Below are 15,718 nucleotides of genomic sequence, written 5' to 3'. Positions count from 1 at the left end.
TGTTTGATAAAGAACGGCTTCTTTTCTTAAAAATCACAGCACGTGTATGACATTATAGAATGAGTAGTTAAATAACTTTCAGCGGTGTCATTAGACTTGTTCATGTTTAAAGATGTATAGAATGTAACAGAGAGGACAAAGTTTTGTACAAATGAGAATGGTTTACTGGTGTCTTTCAAAATACACCATACTCAAAAACAGGTTGTATTTTGCATATAATAACAGGATAAAATAACAGTTATTTCTAAAATGTTATACAAACCTCTTTACAATGTAACCAATCTCTGTAATTGACAACTTTTCTTCTAAACCCATTAGTACGGTGGCCCTGAGAGGCCAAATGGACTGCAACTTCAGAAAACACTTGCAAAAAGAAAAATGCTGCAAAAAGGAAAACGCTGCAAAAAGAAAGACGCTACACTGCAACTTCAAGAAAAAAGCTGCACTGCAAAAAGAAAAACGCTACAAAAAGAAAGACGCTGCACTGCAACTTCAAGAAAAACGCTGCACTGCAAAAAGAAAAATGCTGCAAAAAGAAAAACGCTGCAAAAAGAAAAGCGCTGCAAAAGCACGCAAAGCACAACGGAAATAGGAAAAAAGACAACGGAAATGTTCCTGGGGAGACAATAACCCGACGGACCAGTTGCACGAACCAAAACATGCTAACCAGTGCGCTAGGACTGGGACACACTTCAAAGAAGTGGAGGAGAGGTAAATGTGTTGTAATCTCATGATTCTAATAATACTACAGATATCTGGAATATATATTCAAAGATAATTCTAACAAAGATAATGTTTAATGTAGCCTTAGAAATGAAGCTTTTTGAAACTCGAGAACAAATACTAACAAGTCAAAGTCATTAAGGAATATTGCAGTTAATGTGTTCAGGTTTTAATTTGGCATTGTCTTCATCAGGCAATGTATTGTCCATATTGTGGAATCCAGCTAGTGGGGCAAATTGGAGTTTTTTGTGGGTCCTGTGGAACTAACATTCAAGTTTTAGCACCTTTTATAGAGAATGGTAATCACTTCACTTTCCTATAAGTTCTAGTATTTATTGCTCACCTTTTAATTGCTTCATAATGACTTATATACACCACAGTAGCTCTAGTAGTGCGTGTTAAACTTTTTTTGGGGGGGGGGGATTATTATTCATGTGCCATTCCAAAGTACTATATTCATTTCCTTATTCTAAGGTTTTTGTATTGTTAAAGACTCTGTATGCAAAGATAAATCAGAATTCCAAAAACGCAAAGGCTGTCATGCGCCGTGGTGCGCGGGCACGAAAGGATCCAGGCGCAGACTCCGAGCTAACAAAAAGACACTTTATTAAAACAACGAAAGGCGACCCGGGGAAAGTAGAGAGCAAAACAGAAACTAAAAATCCGGGGAAACAATGACACGAGGAAGCCGGGATCGGGACGGCGGGGGGCTGCAATAGAAAGGGGAGATGATTACTAGGGAGCCAGGAAGCGGGGAGAACATATCAGGACTGAGTTAGAGTAGGGGCTTACGATAGAACGGAACCGTGGGAGCTCGGGAGGGAAGTGTGGCAGTCCGTGGGGGCAGGAAGTCCGTGGAATGGCGAGTGGGCCAGGTGAGCGCCGCGAGATCCAGTTGAGCCGGAGGACAGGCAGGTAGCAGACGCCGAGTAGAAATCTGGACAGAAGTAGGCAGGTTAAACAAAGTTCCAAGCAGAAGAGAATGCACACTTTTCGTGGAAGTCTGGTTACCACTGTGGGGATGACTACGGACTGGCGTGGAGCATCCGTCAGCGCCGGATTAAGTGGATCTCCGTGTAATCACCGGGATGGAGAGCAGGTGTGCTAGTGATGGCCCAGCCCGGGGGCGTGGCTACCCGAGCATCACGCATTCCACAGACCATGACAAAGGCATGAACTGGTAGGTACTAAGAACTGTATTCTGGTTTAAGCCTGCCACCGGTTCTACGGCATAATTTTAAAAACTAGTTTATGACTTAATAGGGCATATGTACACAGTGACGAAATTCTTCTAACTTCTCTAATTTTGCTCATTTTGAGTTGTCAGCATAGAGGTCTTAATGAGAGTGATAAGTCCTGAATCCTGGTCCATGTTCTTTGAGCTTTTGCTGGCCTTTATTTAAGCACACATCAAGAAGATTAAATACTTGAGTCATGTTTATTGAGACTTGTTTCAGATGTGGTATTTTTTTTAAAAACACTTATTAAGTGCATTTGTGGATTCCTGCGGTCGTAATTATCTTTTCATGTTTTCTCTTCAACCTTAGGCCCAGTCTCAGTCACAGACATCATCAATAAGTATTTCTCTGAGGGCCATACATATGAAGTGATCCTGGATTTTCCTGAAAACAAGCATAATATTTGTATGAGTCTGAGAACATTAAAGAGGAGGCTAAAAGATGCTGGAATGACTAGAAGGACAGACTTTACTCCCACTGACATTGTCATTTCCACTGTTACACAAGAACTGAGAGGCTCAGGTCAGCTTCTGGGTTACAGATCCATGTGTCAGACACTGCGACAAAAGTATAATCTGAAAGTTAAAAGAAATGATGTAATGCACATACTCTCAAGACTAGATCCATATGGTGTTAAGCGTCGCTGTAAACGCAGGTTTGTTCGAAGAGGATATTTTTCAGAAGGACCAAATCAAGTGTGGCATGTGGATGGTTATAATAAGCTGAAGCCCTTTGGTGTTGCTATTAGTGCATGTGTCGATGGATTTTCAAGGAAAGTTATGTGGCTCAGCTGTGGCAGCTCAAATAATGACCCAGGTATCATTGCAAAATATTATATGGAGTGCTTGTCACGGTTTGGTCAACTTCCAGCATGCCTTCGTACAGACTGTGGCACAGAAAATGGCACAATGGCAGCCATTCACTGTGCTTTAAGATCAGACCATGGAGATGAACTTGCAGGAGCCCACAGTCATATGTATGGTACCTCAACTACAAATCAACGGATTGAAAGTTGGTGGTCTTCGTTCAGAAAGCAAAGGTACATGGCTTTTAAAATATATTCTGAAACTAAAATTGAATGGTTCTGAAGGTGTTTCGTGGTCAGCGATATACTTTTTTTTGTGGGTGGGGTTTTATACTCAAATATTAAATTACAGTCACAAACAAACAAAGAAAAACATAGTCACCTACACATTTTTCTCATGTGATGCACAACTGCTTCAAAAAATATAATAAATGGTTTGGTATACCAGTGACATTTGTTTGTATTAAAACAACACACTCAAAAAGAAACTCCTACTCAGACATTCCACAAAAGTCCTAAAAAGGAACTATAAAAAACAACAAACAAACTGACATTCAACATTTTAATAAATTATTATGAATTATGAAGATTGATGTATTTAAAATTGAGTAAAATTTATTCAAATTTGTGTGCCTACGTAGTACCAAACTAACATCTAGATCAAATAGTTTACCTGTAGGGAGTCATATAAATAAAAGAACAAGGGTTTCTTCAAATTTGAGAACTGTAATATGAGTAATATAAGAACATTGATCCAACATGACAGAAATTTGTTAGAGGAGGTCATTCGTTTCAGACATTTCTTCGACTTTGTGTGCCAAAAAAAAAAATACTGATGTTTTCACTAGCTTTTGGATTTCTGTGTGGTATCTAACAAGTGATAACAGCTTCAGTGTTCATGTAGAAACAAAATAGTACATTTATATGGACAGACCTGTATATTACAACTTTTCTTAAGTTCAACCGCCAAATGCAGGAATAACAGAAGGATTAATCATTTTGTTAAATTTTGTTATTTGTGTGAAGTTGCTTTTTTCTTCCTGCAGTGCATTGATGAAACACTTCAGAACATGTGAATAAGCTTTTCTTTGAACGAAATTGCACACATTTCAATATTCTTAAGATTACGACTATTTTTTTAAAGAGGACAATTACATTGAATTACTTGTGTTATTAAATTTTATATGCCTTGTCATTCCACCATTAGAACTCAGTTCTGGATTGAACTCTTCAGTGACCTGAGGGAGAGGCATCTTTTCAACGGCAGTCATGAACATAAATGCCTTCTACAATATGTCTTCCTCAATGTCTTGCAAAAAGAGCTTGACGAGTACAGAGATCTCTGGAACACTCACACCATCCGACCTGTGCGCCAATCTTGTTGTCCATCTGGTAAACCAGAAGCCATGTATCACCTGCCTCATAGGTATGTATTTAGTCCATGTATTTTATTTCATAGTTTTACTAAAATTTTTCTTCCTCAGTATAGTGTATTGTATGTGCAGGATACCTGTCCAGCTTGCTGTTATTAAACCTTTTGTTCATTTATAAAATGGTTCAGGAACAGTCCATCCATTATGTGCACTCTTTTCTTTCTTGACCTAACCACTTGAGTTAAGTAAGCAGTATGTCATTTAGGTTTAACAATTTTCCCTAACTGTTACTCACAGCAGGTATTACACACACTTTAGCAATTGAATAGTGTATTTTGTTGTTTTCACCTTTTTGCTGAATAGAAATTAAAGCTGCCACTTGTGTTTTGCCATTAGTTCTGTTCTCTGACTTCATGCACATACTTTTTATTTTTATATTTTTTTCCAAAAAAAAAAAAAAATGTTAGACAATCATATTTTAACTTTGGATCACATCTTGGCTAAAAATGACAAATGTAGATATATGCATAATCAAGATTCTTTAAAATCACAATTTCCAGAACTGACTTTTAATTATAAGATTGACTTTGCGCTTTTGCTGTAACCTTGAAGGATAGTACCTGGAGAAGTGACTGAATTTGTTCATTTTTCTGACTGACCTAAGGTATGGTGGAAGAGAGTGTGGATTCCAAGTGCCTCAAGACATCCTGCACCAGTTTGATGACATTCTACCTGCTCAGTACAGTCTATGTGGGGACGACAATCTCCAGGTTCATTTCACAAACTTGGAAAGACAGAGTGAGCTCCCTCGACCAGTCAACTGGACTACTGCAGTTGAAAATTATATAACACTCAAAAATATGACTGGACTTTAGAAGTCAATGTAAAATCATCTGCTAGATGTGGGTACAATTACCACTGACACTAATTGTCACAAACCAGTGACAATTAGTCACTGGTTTGATTATCTAATCAAACACAGAAGTGTTTGATTAGATAAAGCCTTTTAACTGAATTTATCAGATTTTTTCCCCTGTGTTTTTATACTAGCGTGTCTCAGTACATTAGAATACTTCAGAAATGTTTTATTTTGTTACATTGGCAATTTCTTAACACAGTGAAATATGTCTAACTTGTTCAACTGTCCCACTATGATACTATGCTTTTGAAATTCCAAAACCTGATTGAACTTTCTGCGATGCATTAAACTTTATGTGATTTACACAAATTATTATAAATTATTAGAAACAAAATTTTCAGATTTTAAAATCACAAACTTCAAATGTTTGCTAAAACCATAAATGTGGCTTAAAAGCAAAAGGACTTGGACCTTAGGGAAGCCCAAACCCAGGAGAGTTCTGGATGCCATAATCTATGGCTTCTTGGAAGTCCTCATAACTGTGTAGCACTGGGATTTTGATAGTATTTGCACAGACATCTACTACAGGGAAGCGTGAAGTGGTCTGGAAAAGAAGTTGTGGCTTTGGCTGAATTGCTGCAGGAGGAATTTCTCTCAGTCCAGTTGCAAACATAAGGATGTCTTCAAGAGACAGACTTCCATTTCTCTCTGAAAATGTAAAGAGAATAAAAGTTATTTCTAATGATAATAAACAGGAAAAAGGTGCCATTACACTTTGCTGACATAAATGTACTCATTTCAACCTTTTCAACCAAATTTAATACCTTCTACAGAAAGCAGATAGTCTTGCCAGTAGCTTAGTACTCGTCTCCTCTTGACGCCTAGAGCTGCCAGGTGGACCAAATTGCACATGGAAGATGTTCTCAAGAAGATCAGCTGTCAGCCTGGTCTCAGTGTAGCACATGAATGAGAAGAAGAGTGAAGGATGCTGTTCCAGAGCGTTTAAAAAAAATACATGACTACATGAGGGCACATCCTTTATCGATATGCCTGTAATACTCTGCCTATTGCCTTAATATTAAATAATTTTTTGAACAATAATTATTGAAAATATTTTGTCATGTCATTATACTGCCGCAAGTAGAGGTGGCATGGGCCGTGAAACTGAGACACAGGCATTAGAGCCTCTTAATGCTTGTTTTGTTTGGGTTTCCACCAGAGTGGAATTAACAAAAAATAGAGAGGGCATAGCCTAACATACGAAATAGGAAAATAATGATGTGTAATCTATTTATTTCAACAAAAAAACTGTATTCTGAATACCACCTATTTACACAGTAACTGTAACGGAATACAGTTACTCGTATTTTAAATACGTGACAGTGTTACATGTATTTCGTTACTCCCAAACACTGCAAACATATCTGTAGTATTATTAGAATCATGAGATTACAACACATTTACCTCTCCTCCACTTCTTTGAAGTGTGTCCCAGTCCTAGCGCACTGGTTAGCATGTTTTGGTTCGTGCAACTGGTCCGTCGGGTTATTGTCTCCCCAGGAACATTTCCGTTGTCTTTTTTCCTATTTCCGTTGTGCTTTGCGTGCTTTTGCAGCGCTTTTCTTTTTGCAGCGTTTTTTCTTTTTGCAGCATTTTTCTTTTTGCAGTGCAGCGTTTTTCTTGAAGTTGCAGTGCAGCGTCTTTCTTTTTGTAGCTTTTTTCTTTTTGCAGTGCAGCTTTTTTCTTGAAGTTGCAGTGCAGCGTCTTTCTTTTTGCAGCGTTTTCCTTTTTGCAGCATTTTTCTTTTTGCAAGTGTTTTCTGAAGTTGCAGTCCGTTTGGCCTCTCAGGGCCACCATACATTAGGAACATAAAGTTTCACATTCTTTTTTCTATTAAGATTTCTGCAAAAATCTGAAATACTTTAATATAGAACATGCTTAATCAGTTGGAATATGGTATTTGTAATGTGTTGTACTTATGTATGTATATACAGTAGACAGCACTCAGCAATCTTCCAGTTTGTAGAACTGTTACTGTATGCTATATTGGAAATATTTGTTACTCTTCCTGTAGTAAAAAAAGTATTAGAATGTTAAAATTAGTAATTTATTTTGGCACTAACCAGAAACACAGTAACAATGTGTGCAGCAGGAACAGATGCACTTCTATGTTTAGTGTACGGATTCCTACCAGGTGAAGCACTGAAAATGTTATTTATATATGTATATGTATTTTCAACTGGTGTTGTTTTGTGGTCTCATTCCCCAAGCAATTTGTTGCCTTATTTTGTCCCCAACACTCACTGCTGCTTCTGCAAAGTCAGAGTGCTAAGTGCTGTCTACTACAGGTAACTCCACTTCAAAAAACCTGAACATTCCCTTTAGCTTACTATTTTAATTGGGGGGAGAAACTAAGAAAGCAATTACTGACCAGATGAAAAGGCTGCACATTAAAAAGGCACAACGGGCTACACTGTTAAGAGAACTTAACCACCCAGTCTATTGAACATTCACATTCATTCCTTCATGTTACTGTTAACTACACCCGTGTTTCTATGAACTGTTAGGGTGGAAAACCTAAAACGTGTAGGGCAGAGTGCCTTGAGGACCAAGGTTGGGTAACACTGACCTACACCACATCCATCACCCACATAGAGCTTGCGAGAATGCTGTTAAATTCACTGCGAAAGTCTGGATAGCTGTGATAACCAAGGGGCAGCTTTAGTACACATCCACATTTGTGGGATTGTGGTCTGCGGAGGAAATCTGTAGTTTCTATGAACTCAATTAGTATGGCTTTATCCAACAGATTGGATCCTGTGCAGAACCGCAGGAAAAGCTGAAGATAATTGAAATCAATTTCTCCAATGTATCTTTTCAGGTAATGAGAAACTGTTGACTGGGCAGCTGTCATCTCCTCTGGAAAGATTAGAAGCTCCTTCACTGGTTTTACAGTCGGTTTTTTTTCTGCAATGAAATGATACAGTCCTTCTGGTGGGAGTAAACCAGCTACAGAACCCACAACGGGACGGCAGCACTTGATTACAAACATTGGGGCCTGAATAAGTACTTTGTGTCCTATCTGTGCCAAAACAGGGAGCAGTGTGTCCTTGGTAGGAACCTGCTTGCACTCATGTGCATCAAGTACTTCCAGCAATTCATCTGTATCCACTGAATTGAAGTCATCCAAAGCCTTCAGGAGAACAGATCGCTCTTCTTGTGAGACGTACAAAAGAAAGGAATCTTTTAAACAACTGGTTGTCGAGCCGTACAATATCTCCTCCAGAAAGGGTATTGCAAGCTTCACTGGGAAGTAACCAGCTTGTTTCCACCCTACAACAAACACTCTAGCTATAGCCTGCCATTCTTCACACTGAAAGTCATGCCGGATGAATGGGACTTTTACCTCAACTCCCAATGTGCAGCTGTCATAGAAATCCATCCAAAATTCTGTCAGGCAGTCCCGCAAAACACCACTTCCTTCCCCCTGTTCAAGCTCTCCATTTGGTAACAACATTTTGATATTGACCTCAGATGAAATAATGTTTGAGTCCTTAAAGGCACTGATCAAATCAGTAAGACAATGACCTCTTCTAACAGTCAGTATTACGGATCAAGATCGTGGTTCAGGGGGTGCTTGGTAAGGAATATTGGCCTCTCCTGTTAGCCCCGGTGAGAGAGACAATGTGTGATGAGGTGGATCAGACTCTTTTTCTGTAAACAGTGTTTCAGGGTTTAGTTCAACCACACTAATATCCACCCTGTTACCCCCACTAATAATAACAACTGCATCAGAATCTTCACTTTCACCTATATTTGGCAGACCATCCCATGGTAATGTGTCATTCAGTTCCAAATATCCACTTATGGAAGCTCCATCATTAATTACAAAGTTTGATGGTTCTGAATTTATGTTTTCCACCAACAGATCATCAGCGGCCTGATTAGGTTCATTGCCAGTGAGATCTACCACAGAGGGCTGGGTTATTGCATGATCGGCCTCTACGTCTTGGGGCTGCTGTTGTGTTTTCTTTCTGGTACACAGATAAAGTCGCAGAATTTTGACTTTACTTTGCTTATACAACTCATCAACTGTACTGGAAGCATCCACATGCATCTGTGAGCTCTCAATATGAGTTGAATAGTGTGAAAGACTTTTGGTTTTTTTTGAGGTGCCATTGGGGAAAAACAGATTTTCAGCCATAAGTTTGATATTTGACACTGTTTCATTTTTATCTACAGATAAATGCCTTGTTCCACCACCACTTACAGACTTCACCTGTTTGAACCCACCCTTCTCCTCATCAAAATCCATCCAGCCAACCTTAATTCGTCTCACTGTTCGTTTTGCATTTGTATTTTCTGCCCACTGAGACAATTTCTTTTTAGGAGGCATTCCCTCAGCTCCTGTCAGTCTTTGTCATAGCCTTGAGAGTATAGATTCTTTCCTGGATGGTGACGTCGCCAACTTTGGGGATGTACTTTGCCAGGTCATTGTCTGTCATTAAGGGAATGACAGTTTCATCAATCTGAAAAATATAAATAACAAATTAATAAAATTGTCAATATTAAAAAAAACAATGAATACATACAACTGCATATTTTAGAGTTGTTTTTTGCTATCTACTTTCGATAACAGATACTTTTGGTAATGTGGTACACATTTGTCCAACATAAAATGAACAAAAATTACTTTTTAAATTACTCTTTAAACATATCATGTCATTAATTAATGTCACTGATTAAACAAAAATATGAAATTCAATAAATTTTTTTAGAATGTGCATAGTAAATTGTGGATTGCGGCTCTCCGTTCAAAAACAAGCACACAGACACATGCACGCACACAGCAACAGCTGCAGTGGCTTACATTCTCATCTTCAAGTTTCTTGATCACATCTTCTTCAACTTTACGCTCTGTTAAGAATTCTCGCAGCCGAGTATCCATAGCTGACCTCTAAACCACATGAAAATGAAATTAGTATTTTTACACTCAGTTACAAATTTTATGTAGCAGATTTTTACATGATAGCCTACCTATAAAATCACTTTATCTATGGCAAATCAGAATTTGATAATGATTGTTTTATTACTTAGATATTATCTATGGTAATGAGGAATGGAGCGATTGTCTACTTGGAGTTTAAGTAGTTCAGTATGAGCAATGACAACCTGCATCAATACAAAATCATTCCGATCACTGTATGCTTTATTAGTTCCCTTGGCAACGTGAGCTACTGTAACTGCAAGGCTTCATCCGGTGATGCATTGAAAGCTACGGCTCATTTAGCATGTATTACCTTAACAAGTGTGACTCACATGATGCTACTTTCAAAGGAGATGTTCAGCAAAATTTTAAGATGCTTTCCATCTAAAACTGTTATTATTGTCCAGACCAGATTAGTTGCACCAGCTAGTATGGTGATGTGGCCAGGGTAAAAGAGAGACACCTTCGTGACACAGAGAACTAAGGTTTTATGTTGAACATACCTCGTTTATTAGTAGCCTTCAGCCTTGCTCTACTTTGAAAGTGTGCTGCGGGGCCGCCGCACGTCCTACAGTTAAAAATGAGTTTACGGCTACATATTAGCACAACAAAACAACGTGTAGTAACAACATGAGGATACAACATTTGAAACGTCAGCAGATACCATTTATTTTTTTTATTTTTATTTTTTTTATTTTATTTTTTTTTAAACGGATATACTTTACCAAATTGACCATCCCAGCCTTGCCATAATGGTCCATTTGATTCACCTTTTATTGTTTATTTTATTTTCACTTACTGAATACGGGACAGACTTGACTGGGGGAAAGAAGGGGAGAAAGAAAGAGGGAAAGAGAAACAGCTGAGAAGAGGGACGGGGGAGAAGGGCAAAAACCAAAAACCAACAGAATGAGCAGAAAAAGAAAAAAAAGAAGAAAAAAGGAAAAAAAAATGCATATATCAATCACCTGGGTCACCTGCTGAGAAAGAAAAAAGAAAACAAGCAGAAGAGAACAAGAGTAATAGAATAAACAACATCACAATGATATATGGGAATATGACAGTAAATACTAAATATTAAACATTATTGTGCAGCACATAAGATCAACAGAACACAGTGTGCTTTGAGGTAGGAGCCAAGAAGGGTGTAGTTTGTGGGTGTGATCACCCGTGTGTACACCTGTGAGCATGGACGTGTTTGTTTTTTGTTTTTTAAAAGGTTCCTTCATGTAATGATCTGCTAGAGGGTGTGGGGGGGCCACAGCCCCGTCCTCCAGGGCATGAAGCAGGTATGCAGGAGATCAAAACTCCAGACATCCAGAGGCCCCCAGAACACAAGATACCATTTAGAACATAGTAACAATATAAGTCTGAATAAATAACTGCCGAATTGCGGGATAACAATATGAAATAAATATAAAATATAATACACTCACCTTAAGGACATCACCAACAGCAAGGACTCCGTACTATGGCTCACGCAGGTTCTAGTGAATGTGCCCTGGGATGATATATATATATATCATCAAGTGTTTCGTGGCCACAAATAAGTATTTCGTGGCCACAAATAAGTATTTCGTGGCCACAAATAAGTATTTCGTGGGCACGTTATACCTATTTCGTGGCCACAAATAAGTATTTCGTGGGCACGTTATACCTATTTCGTGGCCTCAAAATGATATTTCGTGGCCACAACTTATTTATTTTTTGGACCATGTCATCAGAGGGGCTCCGTAGAGTACTTACCAAGGTTAGAAACAAAGAACAGTTATGCTTTATTAATGTTCGCTAATTACACATTTCCTTGCTTTTTAAGTAATTTTTTGGCTTTTCAGAGTTTTTGTTTTTTATTTTTTTAGCAGTAATGTTTCTGCCTATTTATTTCAGCCCATGAAATCGAATGCAGATCTTCCTGATGTGAGATTTACATAAATGTAAGTAATTTTGTTTGTCATTGTCATTAATGTTGTTGCTGTTGTTGTTTTTGTGCAGTTTGCAATCATATAAACCTAGCAAGCATCAGTCAGCACAGTGACTAACCTAAACAGATTCTTGCTTTATTCACATATATTATATGTAATTATATATACCTACACATTGTAACTAGGGTTGCAGCCACTTGGCCCCACCCAATTGTTGTGACAGCCCTGATTGTACTTATACACTGCATCTGAACAGGGAACAGTCTGCCACATTAATGTATTTTTAAGTGACTTGTCTGTAATACATGACTTTGTTTCTTACAGATGTCAAAGTCTCAACCTCATGCTGCCCTCTCCCATCCTCCTAAAGTAAGTATTTGTTATTGTAGTTTTTTATGCAGTGTCTGTGTCACATGCTAATCATAATTATTGAAATAATAATTGTTTTCTAACAGATTTTCCAAAACACTAGTTATGTTTGTTGTCATTCAGACCAATACTACTGCTTAGACATTGCTTAGTGGTCATGCATGTTTGACAAGCTCGTTATGATACCAAAACAGTAGGCCTGTCACAATAATCGATATATCGACTTAACACACAATACATGTACATGACCTCAATAATTGTTGATGATGTAATTTATCTGCCATTATATTTACAAAAATAAAATATAATGACAACAAAACAATAACATTAAATAACATTGTTTTCTATTTATTAGAAAATTTACTATTTAGTCAAGTATTTCAGGTATCTAATATTTTGCTTCATAATTTCAATGATCTACATACTTTAAGAATTAGATGTTGGTTTGTCAATTGAAAGTGTGTAGATCTTGCATTATTATGGTGTTATATTATGATTATACATTGAAAGACATAAAATGGTCTTAAAATGACAATGACATAACTTGTCGCAATTGTTTATGGGGCAATATACCGACCAACAAAAAGTCGTTATCGTAAAAGGCCTTCAAAATAGACAGTTTTATGATTGATAAATTCAAAAAATAAATACATTTAATTTCTCTGAGATTCTCTAATATTCAGTTACAGTTCACAACACAGCTACCTGTACATGCAGTATTATACTGTAAATATAAATATCTGCATTTAGCATCCCACTAGAAGAGTCACAGTTACTGCCTCTTTTTTTTTTTTTTTTTTTACAAATACCTGTACTATTACTAACACATTTACTGTTTTACTTTTAGCCTGTGGATACAAATGCAGATTTCCTTAATGTAAGTTGTGGATTTTAATTACATCATGTTATTTTTATTATTATTTATTTATTTATTTTATTTTACATTCAAATATTTCAAGCTTCTTGGTTAAAGAAGCTTGATTGCTAGTAGGTAAAGAATAGTTCACCTATAATTGATATTCCCAATTAATTTCTCACCTCTGATTGAATGCCTTTGTTTGTTTGCCTTTTTTGACTATAACAAAACATTTTTGCAGGATATATATGGTGAATTTATATGCATAGATACAGTCGTAGTGCTTGACACATGCACACAGCAGTAGATGTACTAAAAAGAAAATAATTACAATCATGATGTTGATTGCTGATGTCAGTATATATATTTTAGAGGAATGTTTTGTTTTTCACCCAAAATGAACTATATTGCTTCAGAAGAGATTTATTACCCTACCGGACTCTTATATATTGTTCTGTTTTTTGTTTGTTTTTGTTATTTTCAGGTTCAATGGTGTGTGTTCTTCTAATGGCCGCCTTCCCACTGGAGGTTTTGAGCCACAGCAATTTAAAAGGTAAACAGCTTTGAAAGTCAGTTTAAATGGTTAGCTAATAGTACTCTAAAAAGCCTACAACTCTGTCACCAGTTTCTTCACCAAAAAGTACCCATAAAAGTATCTCTCAATAGCATATCATTGTAGTTCAAATGTTTAGTTGTACAAATATCAAATTTTTGGAAATCTAAAACTAGTCAAACACTCAAATGTTCATGGTTTTTATAGGAGGACAGAGCAAAACGGACATCGGTGCAGAATGAAGAACTGCCCTGTTTTATTGATTTTAAAATATATAAATATATTTTAAAATGTATTTTAGCACATATATTTTTTGGCCAATTTTTGTATATTTTGAAATATATTTCAAAATGTATTTTAAAATATATTTTTGTACCGTATGGGTTCCGGTGAGTTGACTAACTGCGCTAGCATAGCAAGCTAATCGTTAGCTAATCATTAGCTTAGTATAATGTAAATTTCATGTATTCCTTTTAAGTGCTGTATTATCTTTTTATTTCTTCCCTTGTGAATGTTTTAAACCAATCGGAAATATTTCTTTGGAAGCTAGTAGGTAAGTTTTATTTATTGTAATGAGATGATAAATATGAGCAGTCTTTGGCTAAATAGTACTGCGACCACGTTTTGCACTTTCCTCGTGCATCAGTAATGTACATTCTCTCAATTCATTGGATTGATGTGACTGCTGTTCACAAAATATGAGATTTGAGTTAAATTTGTATGATGTGGTAATTGTTTTAAGGTTCTTTGATTAATTTTATTATTAATTGCATTAATTCGTTATATACAAAGAGTGAGAGACATTTGATCACTAGTGTTGATTAAGTTGTTATATGATATTCATGTAAAATATGTTCATTGCCCTGTGCAGGTTGGTTTTTTTGTTGGAGTCTAAAGTTGCGAGCCAGGATGCCGGATCCCCAGCTGCGATGCAGGAAAGATTTCCAGCCTACTTAGAAGTGACAACTGCGTTACTTCTTGACAGATAAGCTTATGAGATCTCAGAACAATACACTACCTGGGTAGTACTACTAACATTAACACTATACACACACACTCACACACCTGAACTGAAAAGACTGAAAAGAACTCTGAACACTGAACTCTGAACTCTAAAACTGAATACACAGACTGACAAATATCGACAACTGGAACTGTTGTGAACTGTTGAATGACTGTTTTTCGTTTTGTTTTGAATAAATGTTGACTGTTCTTTTAGCTGTGTGTCATTCGCTCCTTAGTCGATTCCTAGAGAACATAAGCCCAAGATCCTAACTTTCTCTACATTCAGTAGTGGTAAAGTATCGTGTGTTACATAAAGAGGTCCAGACGCTTTTCTTTGCAAGCTCCTTTGATCTTCTTCACATTCCAACCACACTTAAAATTAAGAGTGTATAACCTGCACAGCCACTATCGCAGTGGCCTGTTCTCAGAACTTCTGTTTTGTCTGTGTCTTTCACCTACGTTCTCTGGCCTCTGGTCTAGGCTGTAAAGTTTGTCAATTTTGTTTGTCTCTCTTTGTTATCCTGCCTACAGCATTTGCTTCCAGTGAACTGCCAAAAATGGATAAAACTTAAAGGGTTAGGGTTACAGGATCACAGAAACTGTTTTTTATCAATCTCCAATGGAAACCTAAAAAAAACACTATTCGTTTCGGCAGCAAAAATATATAGTGTAACAGTTTGGAAATAGATATCAAAGAAGCCGTACTACAAAATAAGTCAGCACTCCAGAACACTGATATTGTGGGGTACGTTCAGTGAAGAACAGAGCTGCGTCTATGTTCAGATAGACCCTTGTGGACAAAGGTAACTCCAAGAAAGCTGGTAGTCCTGGAAGTCCAATGGCAGGAGATCTGCTAAGATGGTCTCAAAAGGCCTACAGCGACAGTGAATGAAATGGGAGAAGATCAAAAAAGCAAAACTCAACTCCTAAATATGATAAAATAATACAAATAATACGTTAACATCAAAATCTGAGCTTTAAAATGTTTGAAACACAGGCAATGACCAAGTGTCACCCTAGCCTAATCA

General features: G+C 37.1%; 1 protein-coding gene and 2 long non-coding RNA genes across 4 annotated transcripts; 2 read left to right on the top strand and 1 right to left on the bottom strand.

Moving 5' to 3' along the window:
- Positions 1–599: 599 nt before the first annotated feature.
- Positions 600–2,339, top strand: LOC113032613 (uncharacterized). Its single transcript, XR_003273910.1, has 3 exons — positions 600–711; positions 917–1,022; positions 2,271–2,339. It is a non-coding gene; the product is annotated as an uncharacterized LOC113032613 (long non-coding RNA).
- Positions 1,313–1,842, bottom strand: LOC113032592 (uncharacterized). 2 transcript variants are annotated; one of them, XR_003273907.1, is made up of 3 exons: positions 1,735–1,842; positions 1,516–1,660; positions 1,313–1,433 (listed from the first exon to the last, which is right to left on the bottom strand). It is a non-coding gene; the product is annotated as an uncharacterized LOC113032592 (long non-coding RNA). The 2 variants fall into 2 exon arrangements; XR_003273906.1 differs by having other exon boundaries at positions 1,516–1,842.
- Positions 2,340–2,684: 345 nt separating the features above from the next.
- Positions 2,685–5,070, top strand: LOC113032547 (uncharacterized). Its single transcript, XM_026185530.1, has 3 exons — positions 2,685–3,000; positions 3,974–4,192; positions 4,804–5,070. Exons 1-3 carry the CDS (start codon positions 2,741–2,743, stop codon positions 5,012–5,014), a joined length of 690 nt encoding a protein of 229 aa, XP_026041315.1. The 5' UTR covers positions 2,685–2,740; the 3' UTR covers positions 5,015–5,070.
- Positions 5,071–15,718: the final 10,648 nt, after the last annotated feature.

The sequence above is a fragment of the Astatotilapia calliptera genome, chromosome 2 (genome assembly GCF_900246225.1).
Source record: "Astatotilapia calliptera chromosome 2, fAstCal1.2, whole genome shotgun sequence".
In the NCBI taxonomy this organism is placed as follows: domain Eukaryota; kingdom Metazoa; phylum Chordata; class Actinopteri; order Cichliformes; family Cichlidae; genus Astatotilapia; species Astatotilapia calliptera.
The sequence above is the reverse complement of the archived record's forward strand: the minus strand, read 5'-3'. Positions and strand labels throughout refer to the sequence as shown.

What these genes read in the sequence shown, in the direction of transcription:
- LOC113032547 (XM_026185530.1), top strand. Translation starts at nt 2,741, where the DNA reads ATGTGGCTCAGCTGTGGCAGCTCAAATAATGACCCAGGTATCATTGCA. An exon ending in TCTTCGTTCAGAAAGCAAAG is followed by an intron (nt 3,001 to 3,973) that starts GTACATGGCTTT and finishes TTCCACCATTAG; the next exon opens with AACTCAGTTCTGGATTGAAC. An exon ending in ATGTATCACCTGCCTCATAG is followed by an intron (nt 4,193 to 4,803) that starts GTATGTATTTAG and finishes GACTGACCTAAG; the next exon opens with GTATGGTGGAAGAGAGTGTG.